We start from the raw sequence: 27,806 nt of genomic DNA on the forward strand, positions 1-27,806 counted from the left end.
TCTTTGGTCTAGCCTCTTGTAGATTACTTTGTTGTCATCTTGGTCTAACATTTGAGTTACTTTCGTGTCCTTTTGAGCAAGATAGTTTCCATGATTTGATATGTAGACTTATTCATCTTGAAAGCATTTATAATATCTTGTGCTAACAATTTAGTGTTTCACTTTTCAGGTTTATTTTAGCTTTCCATTTGAAAGCATTTCACTTCATTTTAAGCAAAATACAATTTCATTTTTTAAAGAGAAAATACTTGGAAGACACCGGTTGTTTATGTATTTGATACTTATCTTATGATGGTTATTGCTCATATCAAATTTTTGCTTATAAATCTTAAAGAGATAATCTATTTAACTCTAACAATTCTCCAAGAAACTCACATCCTTTTTAAATTAACTTTTCACTAGGGACCACCCCCCTTAGCTAACCTAGGAGATAGCTCAAACGGAGAGAGTCGGGATTAGTGTGACAGCCCCTTCTCTAAGTTCCCTACCACCAAACACACCTTGTGGGGTTGAAGGCTTTTCTCACTTACTTGTAGGTGGGTGTAGGTGGCAGGGTCAACATTTTTGGCGCCGCTGTCGGGGACAAGTCTTCTTGTACCTGGGAAATACGACTAATTTTTGGTTTTTGCATGTTGGATTTTAGAGTTAGATTCTTGTTCAAGTGGCGACTCCACTTATTTCATTTTCTACAAGGGTTTCTACTTGAAGCTTGCTTCTTGTAGATTTCTTGCTAATCTTGGACAAGAGCCTCTCTCTGGTATCCATTTGCTCTTTCAGGGTCAAGTGAGCATGACATCATCAATGATTTGTTCACCCCTTGTAATTTTACAAACATTTCAGGCTATCTGAATTTCATTCCGAATGAAGCCATTGAGGCTATGGAAGAGTTGACTTGTTTTCTAGGTGACAATGTCATGAACACTAAAACTCATCTTAGGAATTTCCACCTTTGTGTGAGCCAATGGTGCCATGATATTAACCATGAGGATGTTAAAATGAGACTTTTCATCTTTACATTAGATGGAAATGCAATGGATTGGTTCATAGAATTACCTACTAATAGTTTTGATTCTCTAGAATCAATCATTGACGCCTTTGAAGAAAAATATGGAGATGAAAGAAAGATCAAAGCGAAAGAAAATGAGAATGATAAGGATCTCATCAAGGGGTTGAATCAAATGATTAAGGATATGCAACTCAACCAAGTTCAACTCATTAAGACCATGGAGGTAAATCATGCACAAGCAATAAAAGCCATGGAAACCAATCATTCTAATCAGATGGCCTCTATTCAAAATAAGTTGCTCGCCATGGAAGAAAAACAAGTACAATTAATCAACACCATGGAAACAAATCATGCCAAGGAAATAAGTGTTATGAAGGCTAATCAAGTCACTTTTTAGAATAGGTTGGATGAAATGGAAAGATTACACGTACAAAAATTCCAACTTAGGTTAAATGCCAAATGGAAAGAGAACAAAGAAACAAATCATAAGCCTCCCAATCCACTGAAGCAATCTTCATCTCATTATGAGGAGGTCATTTACTCCATTGAAAAATGGCTAATTGATGAAGACTTGGATAGCAAGGAAACTGAGGAGAATCAGGTTTATACTTATGAGATTGATCCATCACCCATGTCAGACCACAAGAAGAATGGACAAAGGCAAGTCAAAGGGGTCTTGGATACTTCGAATTTTCCATCAGAGCATCTTCAAAATCGGACAAAAAGGTTTACTTTGATCACCTCAACATCAACATCACAATCTATTAAGAAGAAAAGAAAAAAGCGAAAAGGATGTGGTAAATCTGATGGCCATGTACAACATAATGTTGGGATTGATCCAAGTCCTCAAATATTCAGAATTGGACAAGGCACATCAGAAAAGCAACCCATGGATCTGCCTGAAAGTAAGCAGGTTCTCAACCTAAACTTCATTGAGGACATCTGATGCTATCGGGCATCTTTTTGTATCATATTTCTAACCTTATCCCTTGTCATTTTTGTTTAATTAGTTTTATTTCATGAATAAATTATCATTTATGCTCTTAGAATAAATTTCAATTTCTTCACTTCTGTACTTGATTTCATTTGATGATATTTTGAATGAATATTGTTGATATATGTATTTTGTCGGTGGATGCAGATTCCAGGTTCTTGCACACTATCACTTCATATCTAGCATGCATCCCCATATGGAGCCAAATGTTGACCACTAGAGTGGCACCTGATGATTATATGAAGACTCCAAGACCAAGGAAGATCAAGAAGACAGTTGTACCATCATATCTCATCAGTCAACAAAGTTTTTTAACTCTACTTCTATCTTCTCATCATCTTTCTTGTACCCAGATTCTACATGCTGCGAGGAATTGTAATAAGTGATACTAGTAATGATGAGTTTTGACTATGTAACAGGCCTAGGATGTTGGGACTCGATCAGCAAATGAGTACACCTTGAAGTTTTTTTTTATCTAGTTAATTATCCCTTCTTTTTCAGAGACGTATAATTTTCTGGGTTTTTTCACTCACGTTTTACCCCAAAGCCAGGGTGATGATTTGAAGGTTGAGCCCCTAACACATCTTAGTGTCTAGAGTCGATGTATATTACTATACTAGATCAAACAAAAAAAATTGTGGAATTTGGTTAAGTCTAGGTAGTCATTTTTTAATTTTTTAGATTTTCCGCACTGCATAAATTGCTAATAAAATTGTATTTGTAATGTAATAAGTGATGTCTAGAGAAGTTGTATGAGGTATGAGTAATGAAATTTGCACCTCTCACTCTCTACTTTCTACTATGACACACTTTGACGAGTTAAAAATGTGTTTTGAACCCTCAAAACCCATTTTTCCTAAATTTAGTGGAAAATTTGGTAATTAATTAAGCCAGAAATCAAATAAATAGAGAAAAATAAATATCCACACATGCTAAATGTTGTGGAAATGAGGTGGAAAATTATGGGGGGGTTAAATTGAAGTCCCAAGGTGATGTGGGCTCCTAAAATCAAGGAAAGGACATGTGCTCAAATAAAATCAAATTTTTGGCATTAAAGGAGAAAGTCGCTTACTTGCAAATTCAAATTTGTGAAGTTAATGCACATTTGGGAGGATTTGGGAGAATATTTGGCGGAGATTTTTGTGAGACATTGTCCTCATATGGGTTACCACCCATATACACTTGCCATTCTATCATAAAATTTGAATTTGGTACATAAGGGAAGAAGAAAATGATGTCCACTTGCCAAAATTTGATTCTTACACTTGGAATTGGAGCTCCATTCAACAAATTTGAATTTCTCTTTCGGATTATCACCTCATGCCACTTGTTTAATCACTTCTCCGTTGGGATCGGCTCCAATGCCATTTGTCGTTGTCATTCTTCATTGGGATTTGCTCCCAACTCTCTATATAATAGAGCCATGGGCTCTCATATTGTATCAGATAATACAAGCTATTGTGCTTGAAGAGAGTCTGTGGGATTGTATTCACAACTTGCAATATAATACAACAGTTTTGGGGGTAAAGTGTGATGGTGTAGTTCTCGTTGCATGTGTGCTAAATTCTTGACTTCTTGTTATGCTTCTATTTATTTTCTCATATCATTATTTCTTTCGTGCTTGTTTCAAGTTATGTTAGTATGCAGCTATCTCATATTAGCATAAGAGTTAATTATTTTACTTAGGAAAAGAAATCTTCTAGTGGATAATAGATGTATCTCTAGGAATTCTTTCCACTGCACTTATTTAGTTTCATGTCGATTTAATGAATTGTGATGAACTTTTGTAAATGTATCATTATTTGGTCAAGCTTTTCAAGCGTGAGGGGAAATTCTCAGAAGAATCAACCCATTCTTGAAAAATATTCAAGGAGAACCCACATGTTTTGAATTCCAAAGTCTCATCTATATCTTATTTGTGTCTTACAGGGATTCTTTCAAGTTTCTTAAAGCTTTTATTTCTTGCATCAAAAACATGGAAAGAATTATTTTTTATGTATTGTACTTCATTTATCAATATCTGACTATTTCAAAGAGCTAAGTCATGGCTAGTCAAAGAGGAGAGTTTGCTCATACTCTTTGGCCTAGCCTCTTGTAGATTACTTTTGTAGCATACTTTGTTGTCATTTTGGTCTAACATTTGAGTTATTTTCGTATCCTCTTGAGCAAGATAGTTTCCATGCTTTGATTTGTAGACTTTTCATCTTGAAAGCATTTATAAAATCTTGTGCTAACAATTTAGAGTTTCACTTTTCAGGTATATTTTGGCTTTCCATTTGAAAGCATTTCACTTCATTTTAAGCAAAATACAATTTCATTCCTTAAAGAGAAAATACTTGGAAGGCACTAGTTGTTTATGTATTTGATGCTTATCTTATGATGGTTATTGCTCATATCAATTTTTTGCTTATAAATCTTAAAGAAATAATCTACTTAACTCTAACAATTCTCCTAGAAACTCACATCCTTTTTAAATTAACTTTTCATTAGAGACCACCCCCCTTAGCTAACCTAGGAGATAGCTCAAACGGAGAGAGTCGGGATTAGTGTGACAACCCCTTCTCTGAGTTCCCTGCCACCAAACACACCTTGTGGGGTTGAAGGCTTTTCTCACTAACTTGTAGGTAGATGTAGGCGGCAAGGTCAGCAGGACCAATGTCCCCAGAAAAACCCAATGTGGGAAAACCGGTGCAGCTATTCAGAGGGTTTTATTATTATGCAGTTTTCAATATACAACTAGGGTTCCAGAAATGGCTCACCCAACAAAAAATGCCCTCAGCAGTAGTACCTCTCCTCGAAGACAGATATTCCAGCTGATCAATTACCGGATGAACGATCCCACAGCAACAATTGTAGCTTCCACTACTCTACGCCACTCTGATAGGGACTGCGTCACCCTTCCCGGCTCACCTGCACTCAGTCTGCCCCACGAAAATATTCTCAGCTCTGCCTCTTGGCCCTACGTCAGCTCTGCTAGCCTCTGCGTTAACCCTCAAACCCTCTGCGTCACTCACGCTAGCCTTTCCTGGCTCTGCGCAGCTCTGAGATGCCTCTACGTAGCACCCAGCTGCCTCTGCGTTAATCTCTCCAGGCGTTGTGTTGTCTCTCTGGTACTAACTCTGCCTCTCTGCAATGTATTCACTGCCCCTCACTGCTGATCAGTGATTCGATTTCTCTTAGCAAACCCCGCTCTAGAAAATCGAATGACTAATCACTCTAGTGTATTCTCCAACTGACCCTCAAGCCTCCTCTTATACTTTTCTCGTTGGTCTATCAACGACCAAGATTCAATCTCTAATCAAGGACTAACATTAGATTTGGCTTGATCCATGACTTTTGGAACCTTCTAACACAATTATATATTAATACCCATTAATATTTTATTTTTCTTAAGTTTAAACTTAGGAACTCCATTAAAAATATTAATTATTTTAATATCTCCCAAACTAGTTAGAATCTACCCAAACCATTTCTGGGCCTTGGAGACCTCATGTGCTTTAGCCTCTTCACCAATTTTCCTGGCTAGAGCACATCCGATGCTACCCAAAATCAACAAAGTGTCTACACAGGGATGATCTCAATGACTTTTCTTCAGATAGCTCTGATACCTTGTTAATTTTAGGGCTAGATTGTTCTATGTTGTAGATAATTGCATTTTTTAACATTTTCAACAATTTACACATTACATTTGTAAAAATTCCTTGAAATGCAGCAGCTAGAATTTATTCTTCTAACTGATTAATTATGCAATTTATTTTGTTACGACAAAATAACAAATAAATCACACTACAATTTCTTCACAATAAAAATGTTGCGTAAAGTAAAACTGGAATTGAGAAAATAGAGCATACACACACAATAAAGTTGACACTTTTATTTTTGGACAATTGTCCCCGGAAAAACCCATTGTGGAAAAATCGATACAGCAAATGAGGGTTTTATTATTATTATGTAGCAGTGAAATCTGAGTACAAAAATCTGGAAACCAAACTGGAAATCCTCATCAAAATAATCTAGCCAAAAATTAGTGAGACAAAAGTTGTCTCACTCGACACTGATCTCAGCTTCGAAACTAGCTCAAACTGGTTGCTCGAACTCCCCTATGTCAGCCTTCGCACTACCTCTGCGCAGGCCACTTCGTATTACTTGTGGAACTACTTTGATGTTGTCGTTCTGCCCAACTCAGCCTCTGAAAGATACTCACTTGGCCCTCTGGAATTTCTCTCGACCACCAGCATCTGACTAAACCCTCTCTCCAGCTAAATCAAACCCTCCTCTGAAGTTGCCTGCATAGTTCCTATGTAGCCTCACTAAGGAAAACTCAGCCCCTCTGTTGCTGACTCTCCGACACTGGAAATATCCTCCAGAATCATTATCGTTGCTCCCTCTTTGTCTCTACGTCCGTTCTAGCTTGAACTCTTCTGCTTTGCTCAACCTTTGTAGCTGTATCTACCAAGGAACTCAACCTCACAAGTGTTTCCTCTCCATCCCCATCGAGTTGCTCTTATAATCTCTCATTGGTGAACTAACGACCATGATTAAATTCCCATTGACAGCTACGATCATCTCAAACTCAATCCATGTGAATTTCTAGAGCGTTCTCACTTTTCTCAGTTAATTCCCTTTAATTAGTCGATTTCCCTAAGTTAGACCTAGGCATTTTTTAATTATCAATCAAAAAATTCAAATGAGTTGTCTCTGGGTCTTTTCTCCCGAAATATTTTATGGCTTCTAGAGATCTTGTGTTTCTTAGCCTCTCTAACCAAAGTCGAGACTAGAACACATGTTAGATGCTACAAAAACTAACATCATTCACCCCATTAGCATCATATCACCATTAGTAATTATGTAGAGAGAACAATAACATCAACAACGCAGCGGAACAGCAAGGAACAATAGAAGAAAAGCATACACAATAGAGACAACGGGATTTAGGTCAGAGACAAGGGCAAAACCCCATAAGGAGGAAAACCAAACCAAATTCTTCTTCTTAGATATTCATCAAATATCCAGCTAAGATACAATTTATAAATATCATGAGGCACAAGTCTTTAATCATCAAACAAAATAGGACACCTAGGGCCAATCCTGGATCATACTAGATCCTCATGAGATGGTTGTTAAATTTTTAGGACTAGATTGTTCTTTGCTTTAGATAATTGCATTTACGAACTTTTTCATCATTTACATATTGCATTCACCCCTTAACATCATAACATCCTTAGCAATTATGTAGCAAGAACAATAACATCAATAGTGCAACACAACAATAATGAACAACAGAAAAGCATACACATAGAGACACCATGTTTTAGGTCAAAGTCCAGGGCAAAACTATACAAAGAGGGAAAACCCAACCAGATTTTTCTCCTATTAGATATTCATCAATTGTTCAACTGAGATACAAAGTAAAATGAGAGAGAGAGATACAACAATTACATCAGGCCTCCTAGGGCCGACCCAAGTCAGTTCACAACTCTATTTGTGAACTGAATGATATGATCTACAAAGTCGTTGCCATATCACTGTTACAAGATGCAACATCCTTGTCATAGAAGAAAGTGTCATTACTGAGTCAATATTATAATCATCACTGTCAAAATATTGCCATGTATCATAAGAGAAAAGAGCATGGCCACTGCCATCATATCATAGTCACTGCCACATGGTCACTATCAACATAGAGTAAGATCATTGCCTTTCATCATCATCTCCACAGACCATTCCTATCTTGGATTAACACATCCTCATGGAATTTCCTCTTCGAGTACTCTTACCTATTGGATGCCCTACCTCAACCTCAAAGAGTATCAGTATCAATCTCAGATGCTTACCCAATCCTCATTCTTTCTTCATAGCATGAAGATAAGAATGATGTGTCTATCTCTCCCTCTCAACTAGGGAGGATCAACTCATTCTTATAAAAGGAATATACCCAAGCTCCCTCTCAATAAGGGACTTGTTACTAATAACAACTCTCTTCGATGGAGATCATGGTACTATCAGCTGCTTGTAGGGCTCCTGCTTTCAGCAGCATGTCATGAACTTCAACTTCTTCACCATGAAGCCTTCTTCTTGTAAGGCATCGGCCATTTTCTTCATCACTTCCCTTCAACGAAACATAGTGTTGAACCAATAGTCATGTCATCCTTCTCTTCAATGGGAAGTGACCTTCTAGTCCACATCTGGCTATCTTTCATACAACTACCTCTTCCAAGTCACGCTTCTTTAAAGATCTTCCATCCAATCTCATGAGTACTAGTTGTAGGTGACATTCTACAGCCCTCTTTTTCGGTAGCCCTATTTCAACCCAACTAGATAATTTTCTTAAAAATTCAAAAATGAACAATACCTTTTTATGATGGTGTTTCGTCAAGACATCAACTTCTTGCAACATCAACATCCTTTTGCATATCATATGAATCCATCTCCAAGACATACATTACCAAGGTTCTCCTTTTCTAGCATACATATCAGGGTCTTCATACTTTCTTCATGGAGAAGTCACAACTAATCCTTCTTGTTATCGTATGTTGAACATTTATTTTTTCTCACGTGACTTTAGATTCATCTTTCACGAACTCTTCTTTTACCTTTCTTTACATATTACTTCCTCTGGATCTTTCATAGTTCCTTCATCATAGGAATCATACTTCATTTTCTTTATGAACTCATATTATGTTGATTTCATCTTGTCAATATGTAGAACAGTTCAAGGAACATTGTCTACATGCCTTCATGCATCATTCATAAGGAAAAATCCCTTCTTCTTCAATCATGCTCGTGAGATAGAGCATTCAACCATTATATCTACAATTATATGATGACATGACTTTATTTATTAAATATATACATACCTCTTCCTTATTTTGGTCATCTAGACATTTTTCTAGCAGCTTCCCTTCTTGCTTGAAGATGAAAATACTTCAACCAACTTGACATGTTGCACATCTCCAGTCACCATACCTTCATCCTTTAACCAGAGGATCCCACACATGGAGTGTAGACTATCTGCGAGACACTTGCTTCTTCTAATTAGAGGTGAATCTTCTAACAAAGATTCCTAATGGAGGATCTTGATGATCCTCATTCTATAAATGCTTCCTTCTTAATGATGAGGTGTGACAAACTGTTATCTTCCTATTTTGCTAGATGACTTTCTCCAACCATATAAACTTCTACTTCAGCTATCTTTCCATGCCTTTATGATGATGTCATCTCAAAGTTTGCTATAATGCATCCTACCATACTTGTGATGCTTCCTACTCTTACTTGCTAACTTCAATGTACTTGAAAATAGTTTAAGTGTGTGACAAACCTTTTAATAGTGGAGGTTTATCACTTCTTTCTTCTTTGGTTTCTTCTTTTCAGGTTCTTCTACTTCTTCGGTGGCATGGGCTTCATTTCTTTCCTTTCTCTTCTTGTTTTCCTTCTTGAGTTTAAGACAATTCCTCTAGGCATACCCATATTCATTACATTCATAACACTGAATCTTAGACATGTCAATCTTCTTTTCTTTCAAGGATCAAACTTTCCAAACTTACCTTTTCTCCTTGCCATAGTTGCATATACTTGAGTTTGTTCACTTGATCCAACATCATTCTTTGCCTTTAATACCAATTCTTCAATCTTGCATAATGACCACAAATCATTGAATGAAGTGGTTTCCTTCTTCCCATAAATGCTTGATACGAAATTCCCCCATTCACCTAGTAATGCATTGAGTATTATGGGTGATCATCTTTGGATCAAACATTGTTTCTCCAAGTTCTTGAAGTTGATCTTTAATTTGAGATACTTTCATAAAATATGAAGCTATCCCTTCTTCCTTTAAGACTTTCATTTTGTATAGTTTAGTTCTTAAAGATATGATTTCCCCTGCAGTGCTTATAGAAAACAATTCCACCAATTTGTCATAGATCTCTTCAGATGTTTTCAACTTATGTACATAAAGGATGAGAGAATCCTTAATTGAATCTATGTGGATCCTTTGAGCCCTTATTTCTCCTTTTATATACTTTGATAGTGCTTGATATTTCTATTGTGATGGTTTGGTGATTGAGCCTTTGACATATTCAACAATTTCATTCTCCGTGAGAATTAAATCTATTCTCTTCTTCCATCCAAGCTAGTTCGAGGTCCCAACCAATTAATTGTTCTCCTTGCATAAAGAAGTCATTTGGTTTGTAGATTAAGACATAAAGCATAAAGTACTTACTTTCCTAATGAAGGTACTCCTTTGATGATGATATCTTCAACTTGAGGCCTTTTGATGATGTTGACTTCCACTACTCTTTTGACAATGGAAGATGCCTCCTTGATGATGATTGCTTAATGATCTTCTTCAAGGATGATTGAGATGTGACCCTTTCTTCAGTGAGAGGGAGATCACTTTTTATTTGATGATGAAGTGCTCTTCTTGCTTTCTTTGATTGATGATTGTAGAATGTGTTAGCTTCCCAAGAATGCTTCAAATGTAGAGTCCTTTGAGTGGAGGTGGGGCCCTTGAGGTCTTCTTTCTTCTTTCAAGAGTTGTGTGATGTGATCCTTGTGATGTGATGGATATTCCTTCTTGATGCCTTTAGTTCTCCTTGATGATCTCCTTGTGCTCGTCTGTGATCTTCAAGCCGCCTCTTCTTGTTGTCACCTTAGCTTTGAACCATGTTGAGAAATCTAGGGCAGCTAGATTAGGGTGATTTCTCTTACATTGTTAATTGCTTGTGATTTTCTTTTACTTTTCTTTCTCATTAGCTTCTTCTCTACTATTATTATGTTGTTATTATCATCAAACAACTACCAATCTATGAAGATCACTAACACAAGAGATCACAAAATATAGGCTGCAAGCTAGGGCCAAAACCTGTCCTCTTGAGAGGAAAACCCACAAGAATTCTTCTCTTCTTATAGAATGTTCAAATGACGAATTCCAAGACCTAAGACCCTTGTCAAAGACCCCTCCCAGACCATCTCAATCTCTCCTTTGATCAGCTTGTCCTTCACAAAGTCAACCCAAGTCAATGTTGCTTCAAACCTTCTGATTTCGGCCTCACTTCATGATTTCGGTCACTGCAATAGGTTTGCAATTGCAACGTGTGACTGTTTTAGGGCAGAATTTGAATATTTTTCTCCTTTGCTTGGGGTGCTTCCACTTCCTTAGCAACTCAGCTTCTTTCCTTGATTATTTGGCTCCAAACTTCAGCTTCACTTTGGTAGGCCTAAAATCCAGTCTTGCTGCAACAATGATGGTGCCCTAGATCTCACATGTGTGGGAAGATATAGCCCAAAACAGTGCTTCAAAATTCGGTTTCTTTCTCTCCTTTTTGTCCTCTTCTTCGCTCACTTTCTAGGTCATTTTCTTCTCTTCAACAAACTTCTTGGATGTGTCTCAAATGAAGTCGAGTGCCTCCTATTTATAAGCTTCTTAAGAGCCCTAATACGTCGACTTCTCACAAACTGTAGGCCGACTTGTCTTGGAGGTTGACTTTCACTCAATTTTGACTCAAATAAATTCTCTTGACTAGATACAACATGCCCAAAAGGGTCTTTAACATATTACAATGACTCTTTGACTTATTGACTTCCTAACAAAACCCTACAAGCACACAATAGGTGCTTGACCTAAAACAAAATGACTTTCAGCATGAAACCCATGCTACAAAATTACAATAATAAATATTCTCTTTCTCTTTAGATCAAATACATAAAATCATGATTACATAAGACATTATGAAGACCAAACCTAGTTTCACTTTTCAACAATACTTAAGAAAAGAAATTTTATTGCAAAAGAAATTGACTTATTAAAGCATGGGTTTCATGCTTGGGTCAATGGTCAATAGGTCAAGCACCCATTGTATGCTCTAGGTCTGTCTTGAGTCAAAAAGTCAAAGTCACGATGTTAAGTCCGTTGGAGGGCCCATGTATCAAAGCAAACATATATATTTTATGTAATGGAACTGTCTAGAATCCACCAAAATAATCAGGTCAGTCAGCCCTACAAGTCAGCCTTAAAAAAAGGTTGTGCACCCACTCAAAGGCATATAAAAGAAAGAGGATTTGACCTCTTTTGGATACACTGAAATTCAACTTTTATAAGAAGATCTGAGGCAAGAAAAGGAGTGCGTAGAAGCGCAGGAGGGCAGTGAAAGAATAAGGTCTTACCTGGTTTTGGTTTTTGGTCAAATCTTCTCTCTCTTGGCATTCAAATTTTCTGTGGAAGACCAGAGTTTTCACAGGTCCGGATTTGTGAAGGAAGGAGCAGTAAATCTTGTCTTGTTTGGGTGGCTGACCTGATCAATTGGTGAAGTAGTCTTGGTGTCTTGGTCTTGGAAGTCTCCTTGAATTGATTCTATAAGAAGAAAAGTTTTCTAGGTTTTCCCCTGTTGAGGGGTTTTGCCATGGCACGGAGCCCATCTCTGGTGTCTCTATTGTTTGTATTGTGATCTACTTTTTTGGAATTTATCTTGATGATGAACATAACCTAAAATTAAAGAACTAATGTAATAAGTATCACAAGAACTTGTCAAGTTAATGAGAAATTTGTTAATAAAACCCAAATGAAGCACTACCCCAGATTTTTCAACATTACTGTCATATACTAAGATCACATTTCTTTCATTCCATAGAACTTAACTCGTACAACAGCCATGCCATGCCTTTGGGAGAGACAAGGAATACCACTGTTATAACTCCACATCGCACCTCAGAGAGCAACTCAGATTGCATATGCACCTTGCATTATATCTCAGAAGAAAGACTCGCATTACCCAAAGGAAGAAACTTATATCACCGTCATACCTTAGGAGATAATTTGAATTTTGCACTACTGAACCATCAAGAATAAGCTTTGGATCACTGAGCAGAAGAGGCTTAGATCAAAGTCATAAGCTGCTCGCATTGCACATGAGAATTCAGATGTCTGTTGATGTATCTCGGGAGCAAAAGAATCTTGGATCTCTGTCGGATAGATGAGGTAGCTCGGATACCATAGTAGCTCACATTTTCTTTGGATCGATTATTTGTATCACAGTCATAACTTGTATCACTGTAGTGTCATATTACAGTCTAGGAAACTCACGTCATAATAGTGCCAAGGAATCACATAACAGTCAAGGAAACTCGTATTGGACATCTGCAGAAACTCGACTTAATTATCACTGAAATTTGCATAGGGTTCTCCACAGAAATTCACATGGGGTTCTTCACAGCAACTTGTACCTGATCTCCACAGAAAATGCGCATAGGGTTCTTCCACAGACACTTGCATTTGTTCTCCACAAAAATTTGCATAGCCTCCAGAAGAAATCATATTACTACCTCAGAAACCATTACATAATGATAAGATCAATGAGCTGGCTTGATGAATTGAGGAATTTAAATGCCAATCAATAGTTGTTTCAGTGTGCGAAAGGGTGTGACCTTTGGGGCAGGTTGAATTGATCTTTGAGGCCGATATTTGGAGGGAAACATAAAATTCAAATTAATATTAAATATATTTTCCAAATTTTGGCCCATATAATTTTGTCACAGTAATAATATTTCTTTATTCATTTTAATTCTTGTTTGACTACTGTAAATTCTCTTTTGGGGTACAATGGGCTTTCCTCGCCGCAGAAGGGCTTCCTTTTGGGGAAATTCATCCTGCAGCTGCCCAAATTTCAACAATGGCAGTTGTCAAGACAATCAAGTAGACATTCAGGCTGCCTCCAAATCTCTGTCAGTAGCAAAAATATTTATCTTCAAGAACAGCACGAGTAACACGGCCATATATCACGTTGTCATAAGCCATATGTCACTACCATGGAGTCATTGGCATGCATGACACTGTCATAAGCCATATGTCACTGTCATAGAGTCACTGTCATGTATATAAGCACAAGTGTCACTGTCGTGACATCATTGTCTTAGAAACATTGCCATATATCTCTGACATAAGGACGCTACCACACAACACCGTCATAGAGAAACTGCCATGTATCTTTGTAATAAGCACTGTTAAGAATCACTGCTACATTTCACTGTCAAGAATCACATCACTAAAGATATCAAACATCAAGGTCATATAGTCTTTGTCATACATCACTGAAGATACCAAATATCAAGATCATATCAACTTTGCTATCTGTCACTGAAGATTGCTGCCCATATGCTCCTGCTAAGATCAAACCTAAGACTGCCCATACGCAGTGTCATCTTTGTCTATGTGTTCACTACAATAGGTCTCTCTCAACACCATTCAATACAAGCTCTAAATTGTCTTACAAATCATTAACATAAAAGTGCAGTGACATACCTTTGAGTTTGTCAACTTCTGCTTATAAAACATGTCTTTGTGCATACCTTATTTCAGAGGTTTCGACCCTAGTTAGGACAACAGTACAACTGTATATCAACTCATCAAATCAGCCTCCAAACTGCTTCAATCACTGCACAAGTATACTAGGATAATGCGGCCTCAAATAGCAGACTTCTCCAGCCTTTCTAGAACACAGATCACTAGTTTTCTTTGAGGTTATACGGTCCTGGGTAGGGTATCTCAGCAGCCCTTAATTCTGGTGCATTTCTCCCTTAAACTTTTGCATTGGTTCTTAAAATAGTGCAGCCATACTCTAGCATATGGCTTATATATTTCTTCCCTCCATGACAGACCATATGGCCATCTCCAAGTAGGCCTCAACAGGGATCTACCCTTTTCCTATGTTATCAAAATTCTACGGCGAAGTATCACAAGGAAGTATGCTTCAATTACTATCTAGAATTCACCTCACAAATTAGGCCATCTTCTCCTAAAGCTTGTCTAGATCAAGACGCATGAAGAGACCAATACAAAACTCCTTCCCCAACTCGACTGGGGCATTCAAAGCCTATGGCTACCTCAGATCATATGAACCTCAGATTAGAAGAGAAAATGAGATGTGTTGATGTGTTTGAATAAGCTCAAATGTGGTTTATTTATACCAACGTTGCGAACATCAACATCGGGATAAAATTGGCAAGGGTCCAAAAAACCAAAAAATCGGGAAATCGGGAAAATATCGGTAAAAATCAGCAAAATCAAGAAACCATCAAAATATTGGTAAAAATCATCAAACATCGGCTAGGCCAAAAAATCGTGATTTCAAGATAAAATCGGGTTGTTATCGGGATGTTCGCAACACTGGTTTATACCAAACAGTGAAGGAGCCAAGAGGGGCTTGTGTGATGAGGCCAACTTGAACTTTTATTTATTTTTCCCACAACATATTAATAAAAAATCATTTAAATATATTTACCAAATTGTTTGCCCAACAATGGTCACATCAAATAATAATGACAGACTGCCATGCCGATTTCAATATATATATCAATAATAGATTTCCTTTATCCAATTTGAATTTTCTTTTTAAGGCAAGATGGTTTCTCCTTGGGGTCATTGGGATTTTCCTTGGGGTAATTGGATTTTGCTTGGGGAAATTCATTCCGAAGTTGCGCAAATTTCAACATTTACAACCTTGCCCGTCACAATATCCAAAACATTATTCTTTGCAAGAATAAGACCAATCCTAGTTTTCCAAGCTCTGAAATTTGAAGCCCCTTCTAACTTGTTCTATGCCTTCATATAGAAAGCCATGGATGTAAATAAATGAACAAGAAGGTCTCAACAATGGTGGTGTCAATGTAGTTTTCTTCAAAAGTGATCTTAGTGTCCCTTCCTTCACCAAAACTTGATACCATGTTGATTTTTCCAATGTAATAGATACAAGCACAATATTTCTGAACATTGATTATTACTTCTAATGATGTTGATCTTCTTTTAATTTTCCCAATATATCATTAAGTAATTACACTTCAAAAATTCAACCATATAAAAGAGAACAATAGAGATCACAATTGACAAAGAGAGCACAAGATTTACCCTGGGAAAACCCACTTGGAGAAAAAAAAAACCAACAACCTTTTCAATAGAGAAATTCTTCTTTTCAACAAGGGACACACCTAAACCTCTAGTCAATAACTAGGTCAAACTGACCTTCAACAAATTTAGGGTCAAACCCGGTCAACACCTCCCAATTCAAGTCTCCAATCTGATCTAGCGACTAGTCCTTCTGTTCTACCCTAGGCCGAGTTTCAACCTCCTAGTAAATGCCCAAAAAACTAGAATTTTGGCCCTACAGCTGCCCAAAAAATTTCAGCCCTACAATCGCAACTGCCCAAAAAAAGATGCAAACTGGAGAGAGAGAGAGAGATCCTCGACACGTGAGCTAGATAGAGAGGCAGAGATGAATTCTTCCTTCATTTTCATTCTCCTTGTCCTTGTTGTCCTTCCCTTGGATGGGAGAAATCGAAATTGATGCCTTGGAGGAGGATGTCGAATGTCTATATATAGTGATTTGCTAGGTCGAATGGGTCTGACTTTGGCCTATGCCAACTTGACTAACTTTGGAGCCAAAAATTCAATTTAAAAAATTCGACTTTTTCTCTTTTAAAATTCCACAACGACATGACTCAAATTTTTATTTTTATTTCACTCTAGAATGAACATGCCTTACAATAATCAATATAAATTCATCAAGGGCCACAATATATATTATGAAGACTAACTATAGTTACAAAATTCAACATGGTCCAGACTCCACTATGATACTTGTATGGTTTCTTTACCTAATGATGATGATCTCACTTGATTTTGAGGGTATGTCTTAGATGTTTCTTCCTAGGTCTGTCTTAGATGTCCCAAGAGGGATGGCTTGACACTTCTCCAACACCTTGATGCGGATGTCTAGCCAAGCATGAGAGAACTTCTGGACCTTGAAGACAAAATGAATCAATTTGAGATGAGCATTGGCCATTGATGAGACCAAGCACTAATGTATGACACCTTCAACACCTCCAAAAGTTGAAACATCACACCAAGAATCCAAGGCATTTCCAGGATTGATGATGTAATCCAAAGAACCTAGGACACCCCTAGGTTGGCCTTGCAGGCTTGCACCTTCTTGATGGGAATTGCCTTGTTCCAAGACACTATTGAGGATGATAATGACTTGTGATCCTTTTAAAGGGAGAGTACAATCCTTGATAATGACATCATGCCCTAGTGTTGCAATACAGTGATGAAATGGCCTTATTGACGATGATGTGTGGTTGAGGAGATGTCACTTGAGGATGCACCTTTTCGTGTTAATCAAATTACTTGGAGAGAGGCGCACTCTTGGACCAATTCTAGCACATTACTTGATTGAGATACCTACCTTTGGAGGATGATATCATGCTTGGAGAGTTTTTTCTCCCACACACATGGACTAGGAGGCATTTTCTTATGTTTTATCATTTTGAGAGCTATCGTCTAGGTTGCCTTGTGACCTATTGAACTTGTGAGCACTTAAAGTCATGTTTTTAGGGCTTTTAATGTGAATTAATGGAGATTTTACTTGGTTACCCTCATATTATTATAAATAGAGGGTAGTCGAATTTATTAGATCATTGTCGTGCACACTCGTGTCCTTCTATTGCAAATAGTGTGCACTATTTCTCTCTCTTTCTCTTGAATGCGGTGGTGTTGAAATTTATGACATTGGGAGAAAACCCAGCAACTTTTCTTAAGAAAAATTATTCTTTAGCAAAGTTTACAAATCAGCGTCTAGAAATTTGAGCCAATAATCTAGGTCAAATACTAATCAAACCTGGTCAAAACATTTGTCGGTCAAACCAGCCAAAAAATCAGAAATTCAAAGTTGGTCAACTCAGCTTGGTCAAATTGGTCTACGGTCAAACTTCAGCACTTCGGTCAATTGCAGTCTATGGTCATCAGTCCACACGTGTCCCTCATGTGGCCAACTACAGCTCGGTCAACTCTTGTCAACTCAGTCAAACACTCTGTCAAAATTATCCAAAAATTTGGTCAAAGCTTCTTCACACGTGTGCCCAAGAGAGATAGAATTTAGGAAGATGTTCTCCAAAACCGATTTCTCCTTTGCTCAAACTTGCTCTTCGTTGTATTCAAATGAGATGTCACATCATCTATTTATACATGATAAAGGGTGTGTGACAACCCAAGGGACACATCCCTTCATTGGCTAGACGACTTCACCTTCCGGCACCGATTTGTCATACCAAAAAAAAAAAATGTATTTTGCATCTAGAACCAAATTGAATACCTTCCGATGCTACAAAAAGCAACACTCCCTCTTAGCGAGGGAGGTATTCTCCTTAGCTGAAAACAGATTTATCCTTACGTGAAATTTCTCCTCCACTAGAAAAGTTCATGAATGAGCTTGCTATGCTGATGTGGTGTTTCCTCATATTCACGTCTATATATATAGATCAATCCATCCCAGAGCAAGCAATGTGAATTAAGTAGCTTAAATTAGCCTATATGTTATTGTCCTAGAATTAAGGCTTGCATTTATTAATTTTAAAAGGTAAAATATATCATTTCATGCATTTTTCACCCATGATTGTAGGGCTGGCATCTAGGCCCTAGGGTTTTCTATATGTTTTGTGCATTTTCAGCCAAGAAACTTGTGTTAACCTATCTCTTGTTTACCTCTTCAATAGTCTTGGATATTTTATTGATAACATCATTAACAACCTACTTTTATTTTCTGTCATAAATTTTGCATGCTGTAAAACTGTACCTTACCTCAAAACCTAATTTATATTAAGTTGATGGTGGCATGTAGGAAAACTATCTGGCAAATCTATAAGACTTCTATCAGCCTCCTAGGCTATAGCAAGTGGTTTCCTCATACCCATCATCTCATTTTTACCCTGAGCATCTCTTTATTGAATGCCTTTGTTGGGTGTATAAATTAACAGGCCACTTAGACTCTAGAGGTCATTTGGCTCAGGAATCTCTGACTTATTTACATCTGAATCTTGTTGGGGAAGCCTCCCTTGTGGTGATAACATCCGACCACAAAACAGCAGGGGCGAAGCCACTGAGATGAGAGTAGTGGCTGATCTCATTGTTTCGTTAGACTTAGAGTGCCTAGTGAGGCTTTGCACTAGGATGCTGAATTTTGCGGTAACAATACTTAAACATAATGATTTTTTGTATCCAAATAATCTAAGTTTAGGAGAACGATGAAGGAGGAGCAATCATAGCAGGTATTATAACAAAAAGACTCATATATGCGGACAACTTCATTCTAGAATCTAGCCACAAGAAAATTATACAACTTACAAGAAAAACTCCAAGCATCAACGACATTTTGCAGAGAAGTAGGAATGGAAGCGAAGACATGTTAAACCAAGGTAGTGGCTTTTTCCCTAGAAAATTTATTCATCTGCAAATTAACATCAAAAGAAAACCCCAAGAAATCATTCAGAACTACATATATGTCTGTGTAGTGTTCGACAAAACACTCAACTAAAAAACATGCACAAGAAAAAGATTGCAAGGCTGTTGGAAGGCAACACTTGCTAAAGAACAGGTGCAAGACGGCAGAGGTCTCGGACTGCGGAATCATCAGCACCCTATTCTGTACACACGATACCAGTGTTGTTATATGGTTGTAAGATTTGGGGACCAAGCATCCCCAAAAATAAGCGGAATTGGATAGAGAGAGTGTAAAAGTCCATAATGTCATCCTTCTACATTTAAAACAACCACCCCTTCTGAGAGCATGCTAGCAGAAACAGCCTTATACTCCATTGAGTTGGAAGCAGCAAAAGAATGATTTTATACTGCCAGAGTGTGAAGGAAATGAACAGAAATGAAATCCCCAACAAAATCAATAAAGGGGTCATGTAAAGTAGGAAGTCCTCATGGGAACTCCAAACCAGGAAATGGCTAGTCAGCTGATAGATATAGGATGACAGCCAACACAACAAAACAGAGACAAAAAATCACCTGAATGCTTGTTATAAGAGAGGAAAATTGAAAAGGAAAGCTCCGAAAAAACAGCAGTACTACATTGAGCTGTTCAGCCCCACAGGGAAATCTGGGTCCAAGATTATTGGAGACCGAGTATTTCTTAGAACAAAAAACCCACATTAGCTCCATACAGACAGGTTCCCACAGGCTGAGAACCAGGCTGAGACACAAGACAGGAAGGTTTAACGAGTCCAATGAAGAACAGATAAACAGTATCAACCAAGTATGTGATTTGGGGGAAGTAGACAATGTGTGACCCTTTCTGTCTCCTCCATTGTGAAACATACAACCACATCAAAAAAAAAAAAAAAATAGGACTAGAGGTAAACAGTTGGACAGCAGTATTTCATGACAGAAAGTTCACGGTACCACATGGAAAGCCTTCAGGATAATACAACCAAGACACAATTTGTTGAGAGTGAAGTCCAAAGCAATCAAGCCACCGCAAGGAGGGGTCCTAGATAATTCGTTACTTTTGGCAGCATACATATGAAATCCCTTCTCTTTTCTATTGTCTTTACCATTTTGATTTTCCCTTTTCAAGGCTTGACCCATGACAGATGTAACTTCCTGTCCCGTAGACTATTTGGCCTCATAAACATTTAATAAAACCTTCTCTCTCTCTCTCTCTCTCTCTCTCTCTCTCTCTCTACATATACATTTCTACGTTTCACCGGTTTTTCAACCCTCCAGCAAGGGATACTTTTATACAATCACCATTTCCTATTGATACAGGTGGCCATATTAATTGAGGAAATAATTCAAATGCATGAATTCTAGAATACATGACATCTTAAAATGTAGTTTGATCTTTATTCATGCAGGAGCTAGTATAAATTCTAGAACACATGACATATTAAAATGTAGATTGATCTGTATCCATGCAGGAGGAGTTAAGTATCACTAACCGCAAGCCAGCCATATATACTGAACAATTCTTCATCATCACAGATTTTTCTGTGGAAAGCACTGGACTCTAGCGACTGAGGAATAAACTTCAGCTGTGCAGGTATTAACCCCGCTGTTTTATTTGCGACCTACAAAAATGACTCGTAGAATTTGATTACAACCCAACATTCCAATATACATCACGATCAGTAGTTACCCATTGTTTAAGCAACAAACATCTCATCTAGTCAAACCAGTCAGTAAATTTAAATCAATTATGATGTATTTTTTCCTTTCTAGCTCCAGTTTTAAAAAAAGGAAATGTTGTTGTAAATCCACAAGCAACAGGAAAAAAATCACAAAAAGCTGTAGAACAGTCTTTTTATTGTAATTCATTGTTTAAAAAATGTGTATTTCAGAAGGAAGAAAACTAATTGTCAAGAACGTAAGAAGACTAATGAGCACCCGATTGAGATTGTTCAGGAATAAGATCATGCATGCATATTCAGGGCCATTCTATGATGATTGTATCTTCCACTGCTTCACAAATTGTCAAGAAAAAAATAGATCGTTTTGCAGATATTTCACCAGGACATCAAGTATAGGAACTCTTATACATGGGAGCTAACAGATGTAAATAATTATTTCGGGTTTCAGATAAATATGCTACAGAGATCCTGATAGCTATTTAGTGCTGAGAGGACAATTTTTTTTGTACGACAGTATCCTCGACTGTTGAAGAATGTAAAAGGGTTCGGTCTTCATAATTGTATGATGTAATATATATGTCAAAAGAAATTTTATTGTTAATAAAATGGCTTATTAAAGCATGGGCTTCATGCTTGGGTCATCATTTTCTAGGTCAAAGCCTCCATTGTAGGCTTCTAGGTTTTATATTGAGTTCGTGGAGTCATTGTCATTTTTATTAGACCCTTCTTGGGTTTTTGTATCATGTAAAAAGAATTATTTTTAAGTCAAATAGATCATTTGACACCTCCACACCAAGTTGGCCTTGTACCTATGAATTCGGCCTACATGAGGGCAATTTGACCCACAAGAAGGCTATATATAGAGACACAGTTCGATCCATTTGAGACATTCACTCAACAAGTTTGACATACAAGCAATAGAGGCAGAAGAAGTGTGAAGTAGCTGGAGAAGGATGAAGTTTGCTGGGAAAGATCTAATCTAAGTTTTCGGGCTATCTATCTCTCTCACATGCGAAGTTACTAGGCATTTACTGGGGCCAAACTTCTGAAATCTACTGCAGGTTGAAGTTCTGCTCAGAGGCCGAAATTCTGCTGATGGAAGGTCAAAGTTGTTGTTGGGTAGTTGTCACTTGGAGAAGAAGGAAGGGCTGACTTGGTGATTGGAGGAAGTCTGTGTTTAATTCAAAAGAGTCTTCGATTGTCTCATCTTGTTATTGAAACTACTGAAGGAAGAATTCTAACTGGGTTTTCCCCTTATAAGAGTTTTTCCCTGCCTGTCCACCTATATCTTGTGTCCATTGTTCTTGTGATCTTCGCATACATTTAATTTTGGTAATTGTTTGATGAAACATAATCTAATAAAGAATTAAAAGAAGCCAACATAATTCACAAGTAATTATCAAGAAGAGAAATCAAAACCCTAATTCCTACAAGCATTGATTTCTCAACATGGTATCAAAGCTAAGGTCGAAGAAGGTTGGAGATCACTTTGTTGGCTTGGAAGAAAAGGTTACTCCCTCTATGACAAGTTACTTGAAGATGGGATTCAATATCATAAGAATTGCAGGAAGCTGGATTGGAAGGATCATCTACAACTTATCTAAGAAAGTCAAAAGCAAAGGGTTCTTGGCTGCACTTACAGGTACTCTTGATGATGACAATGCATGGATCATTGATAGTGGAGCATCAAGACATATGACAGGAGAAAGTGGACAACTTCATACTCTATGAAAGGAACCATCAACTCATGCAGTTGAGCTAGGAGACAACAACAGTTATGCGGTCAAGGTCCTTGGATCCACATCATTGAAGCTAGAAAATGGAGCAAAGCTACACCTCAACAATATACTCTATGTTCCAGGTTTGAAAGAGAACTTACTTTCAATTTCTTGTCTAGAAGATAAAGGAGATAGGGTTGCCTTTGTAAATGGTAAAGTTTTGGTTTGGGGAAAGGATTCAAGCACTGAAAAGGCGAAAGTTATTGGAGTTCGTGAAGGAAGACTATATAGAGTTATAACACCATCCCCTCAAGCCCTAGTTCACATCGAGATCAATCCTATCGAACTATGGCATAGAATATATGGGCATATATATTACAAGATCATTCCTTCCCTCAATCAAATGGTAAATTGCATCCCTATCATCAAAGAAGATCATGAAGGAATAAGTAAGGGATGTGCTTTTGGAAAGAATACAAGGAAGCCTTTTACAAGCAGTGATACAAGGTCTAAAGAGATATTAGACCTCATTCATTCTGATGTGTGTGGGCCTATGTCTTACAAATCTCTTGGAGACCATCTTTATTATTTGAACTTCATTGATGATCACTCAAGGAAAACATGGCTCTACCTTCTCAAGACAAAGGACGAAGTATTTGAAAATTTTAAGAAGTTCAGATCTGAAGTGGAGACCTTAACCAAAAGAAAGATAAAAACTTTGAGATCCGACAATGGCGGGGAATACACTTCAAAATAACTAATTGCGTATTGTAAAGAAGCAGGTATTAAGAAGAAGCTCATTGTTCCCTACAATCCTGAGCGAAATGGAGTTGCAGAAAGAAAAAATAGAACAATTGAAGAATGTATATGAACTATGATATTTGATCAAGAATCCTTATAGAATCCTTGAGAATATTGTTAATTTTGGGGTAGCATCAGATGTGCTCTAGCTCTGAAATTTTGTGGAGGGCTAGAATGCATAAGATCTCCAAGACCCAGAAAACGTTTGGAGAAATTCCACCCGAATTATAAGTTATTAAAATAATTAATATTTTTAATGGGGTTCCTAAGTCTAAACTAAAATAAAAATATTAACGGGTATTAATAAAAATATGGATGAGAAGCTTCTAAGAGACGAGGATCAAGTCTGCTTTAATCTTAGCCATTGATTAGGTACTTAATCTCAGGCATTGAATCATCAACAGGAAAAGTATAAGAGGAAGCTTGAGGGTCAGTTGGAGATACACCAAGTGTTCAAATCAGTTCAATTTGGGCGTGGTTTGCTGAGAAAATCGAACTAGTGATTTGAGCTGCAGTGAGAGGGGCAGAAGCAGATTTGGATCGAAAAGGAGTTCTAAGTCAAAGAGTATCAGGCAGAGAGACAGCGCGGAGGCCTACGCAACCCAGGAAGGGGCTCACACAGTGCTAACGCGAGCCAAGAGGGTCTCTTGCAGTGGTAGGCAGGATATTCGTCAGAAGTTCGAGATTTTTCCGGAGAAGCGAGGTTCGTAGCAGAGAGGGCTGAACAGCAGTCTTCCTCCAGCTAATCGATCTAGCAGAAGGAGTGACGCAGTCTCCTAGAGGCAAGATGTTGGCCCAAGCAGAGACTGAGCTGGGATTTTCACAGTACTTGTCGGAGTCAGGCCACTCAGTGGATCAGTTGTGACTTGGAGAACGAGGTAAACCCTCGCATGTATTCACTGTTGCCAAGATTTCTCTGAAAGGTTGGCCAGTGTGAGAGGCAACCTGTTGTACTCAGATTCTGCTTGCTTAATAATACAAACCCTCCATCTGTTGCACCGGCTTTCCTGCGTTGGGTTTTTCCAAGGACGTGTTGTCCAAAAATAACGGTGTCCCTTGTGTGTTTGTCTCATCTATTATTTCAGTTTATGATCTGTATGTCAGTGTAGTCTGCAGTAGAGTTTTTCATCACTGTTTATAATTAAATAACTTGTTGAATGAAGTAACAAGTAGGCGATGATAAACCAATGACTGTAGTAGGATTTTTGTTTGTATAGATTCGGAAATTTTCACATGGTATCAGAGCATTGCAGGTCATAGGACACTGAAGCCATTAGCCAAGAGATCTATCAAATCTGCTGCAGAGAAGCAGTTGTCCCGAGTGACAGCTTTGTTTCAAAGGCGAAGGAGTAGTTGAAGGAGTGACACAGTGCCAAAGGAGTGACGCAGAAGCTCACGAAGTGCCTACGTCAGCTTTCTAAGCCAAGAGGAGCAGACACAATAGCTGAGAAGAGCTCATGCAGTGACCGCATCATCTCTCTAGGCCAATGCAGAGCCTAAGGGGCTCAAATCAATCAGTTGTCGGGGCAGTAGGAGTAGTGCAGATTTGATCTGTTTTGTTGGTGGGACGTTGTTGTTGTTGTTGCAAAACAGCGTCTGTGGAAACGAAACCAAGGTAAAGGGAGTCACTGCCTTAACGGATTTCTTGCTAAAGAAATCTAGGTCTGAGTTGCTGAGCAGCAACAAAGGAGGATTGGAGAAGGGGTGATTCGACATTATTTGGCGAGAGGATTTCCATGAAGGAAATCGGGACTCAAAGGGAGTCTAAAAAGAACCTGTTCCTTAGAGGATTTCTAGCGCCAAATAAATCTAGATCCGAGTCTTGTTGGGGCAGCAGTAAGAGAGGGAGAAGAGAACTTGTTCTACACTTGTTTGAGCAAAGATGGCAGTTAATGGACTGAGGGATCAGAAAAGATTGGATGGAGCATCCAACTTTGTCATCTGGAAGGCCAGGATCCTGGCAGTCTTGTATAAGAATCGCATCAAGGATTATGCCTTGAAAGTGGTTGTTGTGTCGGTCGATGCTATCCTCCCAAGAAATACGAGGCTTAGGCAAAGACAAAGTGCATGATCTTGGACGGGGTCAAGGATCATGTGATCCCACATATTGCTGAAAAGGAAACAGCGAGGTAAATGTGGGAGGCCTCAACCACCTTGTATGAGGGAACTTTCGTCCAACGGAAGATGTTGCTTAAGAACCAGCTAAGACAATATCAGATGCAGAAGGGAGAAGAAATCAATCTCTTCCTTCTTAGGTTGCAAGTGATTCGAGACCAGCTGACTTCCGTGGGGTCTACACCAGATCCTGAGTTCATGGTCAAGACTGTCCTGAATGTAGTCACTGAAGATTGGGAGAACTTTGTCCAGAGTATCTTGGGCAGGGCTTCTCTCCCCAGTTGGGAGGAGATGCGGGAAGCTCTTCGACAGGAAGAGATTAGGCGGTTAACAAAGGCAGGAAGTAGTGGCAAAGGAGTCAGAGTCAAGAAGGAGGAAGAGGAGGATGCAGCTCTTGCATCAGTGGAACAGCAAGGGCAACAAAAGAGGAAAAAGAAAGACATAACCAAAGCCATATGCTTCAGATGTGGGGAACTAGGACATTTTGCTACTCAGTGCCCTTGGAAGAAGGGCAAGGAAGAAAAGTCTAACTCGAAGGCTGCTCCAGCAAAAGCTGACAAGGAGGAGGATGACGAGGATTGTGCCATGAGTGCTCATGCACATCTGGAGAAGAGGTGGGGCGACATAGAGTTGTAGTCGGGAGGACTACACGAGGGGCAGGATCCTTGTGGTGCCCAAACTCTTGGATCACATATGGCTATGGGAGCCCTTAATGGCAGTAGTAAAATGACAGGAGTCAGTCACAACTCAAGCTTGTAATTTATCCTTGCAGTTTCCACATCCGTAATAAAAAATTTTATTTTTATTGATGTTGATTTCTTCATATTTTACCCTATAATTCATTAGATAAATATATATATATATATATATATACAAACCTAATGGCGAACCTCATTTGAACATCATCACAAAATTCGAACTCAAACCGAACCTAATTATTGTTGAATCCAAATTTGAACCTGAACCATGTGACATTGGTTGTATGTGAAGTAAGAAAGGAAGTTGTTTGGTTAAGAAAACACTTGTCAGATTTTTTTGGAAAGCCTCTAGATCCTACAATAAGCAACATCAAGATGTTTGAAGACCCTATATTTCGTGCAAGGAAGAAGCATATCAACAACAACTACAACTACATTAGAAGCTTGATACAAGATGGGGTTGTAAAGCTAAAGTATATTCCGACAAATGAACAAGTAGTTGATGTATTGACAAAATCTCTTCAAATAAGAAGCTCAAACATTTTAGAAGCATGGGTGGGTTGGTTAATATTTCAAGTTTAGTTGATAGGGAGAGATGAAGCATTTAATGGTGGATTCTTGGGAGGAAAACTGGTCAGCCTATGTATTGGTGTTTAGATCCCGAAGAGAGAGGGTGGCATTGGTCATGGAGCTCTGACCTTGGATACGCACCTAGATCCCTGGGTTGATGGTTAGCAAGTAAACCTGATGGTACCTAGACTAGTTGAAAGCTTGAGTCCATCTTAGTCCCACTCGGACAGAAAACCTGTTAAAATTGGCAACTAGGGCCAAACTCCATGTGGGTCATCTTATTCATGGCTGATAATATTTTTATTAGAATCCTCTCAATGAGAGGTGTAGGATTGATCTAAAGATCATTCGATTCTGATAAGTATTTATGAAAATATGAATTTATTTTGATTATGGAATAATTATCAAGCCGACCTGCACTCATGTAGGCTCAGAAGCCCAACAATCGCATCTACTCAAACGTCAACAGTTGTGTATAAATACAGGAGGAATTTTCCTCATTTGGACACACTCACTCATCACATCTCTCTCTCTCTCTCCTGCACAGAAAAGAGGCTCTTCTCTACTGCGCAGAGAGATTGTTCTCTCACACGTGTGGAAGGAAGGTGTAGATTTTAGGGCTGCAACTGCAAAACCAAAGTTTGACCAGCGTTGACCAAAAGACTCCCTCCTCATAACTGCATTGTAGGTCCATCTGGATCTCCTCTGAAGGCCGCATTTTTTGGAGGTGGAATCAAGCCGATCCGACGATCGGTTTGCAAGATATTGTCTGCCCTAGTTTGGTTGATCTATGGTTTGCTGCTGTTGATGTAAATCAGATTTATGTACTATTTCTCTTTGCTGAATCATTGAAGATAAAGGAAGATTTGATCAAAAGGTTTCCCCACATTGGGGTTTGTCCCTGGCTAGCCGCCACATCTTGTGTCTCTTGTCTTGGCTTGTTTTCTGTC

General features: G+C 38.3%; 1 protein-coding gene across 1 annotated transcript in view; it reads right to left on the bottom strand.

Moving 5' to 3' along the window:
- EMB2458 (FtsH extracellular protease family) overlaps nucleotides 1-27,806 on the bottom strand; it is a 462,403-nt gene that overhangs the window by 264,836 nt on the left and 169,761 nt on the right. Inside the window, exon 11 of the mRNA XM_089395178.1 lies at nucleotides 20,766-20,894. Within this exon, the coding sequence (XP_089251304.1) occupies nucleotides 20,766-20,894 (129 nt within the window). The remainder of the gene's footprint in view (nucleotides 1-20,765; nucleotides 20,895-27,806) is intronic.

This window comes from Pinus tabuliformis, chromosome 1_2 (assembly GCF_031772625.1).
Source record: "Pinus tabuliformis cultivar Carrire ecotype Pingquan chromosome 1_2, CPIR1, whole genome shotgun sequence".
NCBI lineage: Eukaryota > Viridiplantae > Streptophyta > Pinopsida > Pinales > Pinaceae > Pinus > Pinus tabuliformis.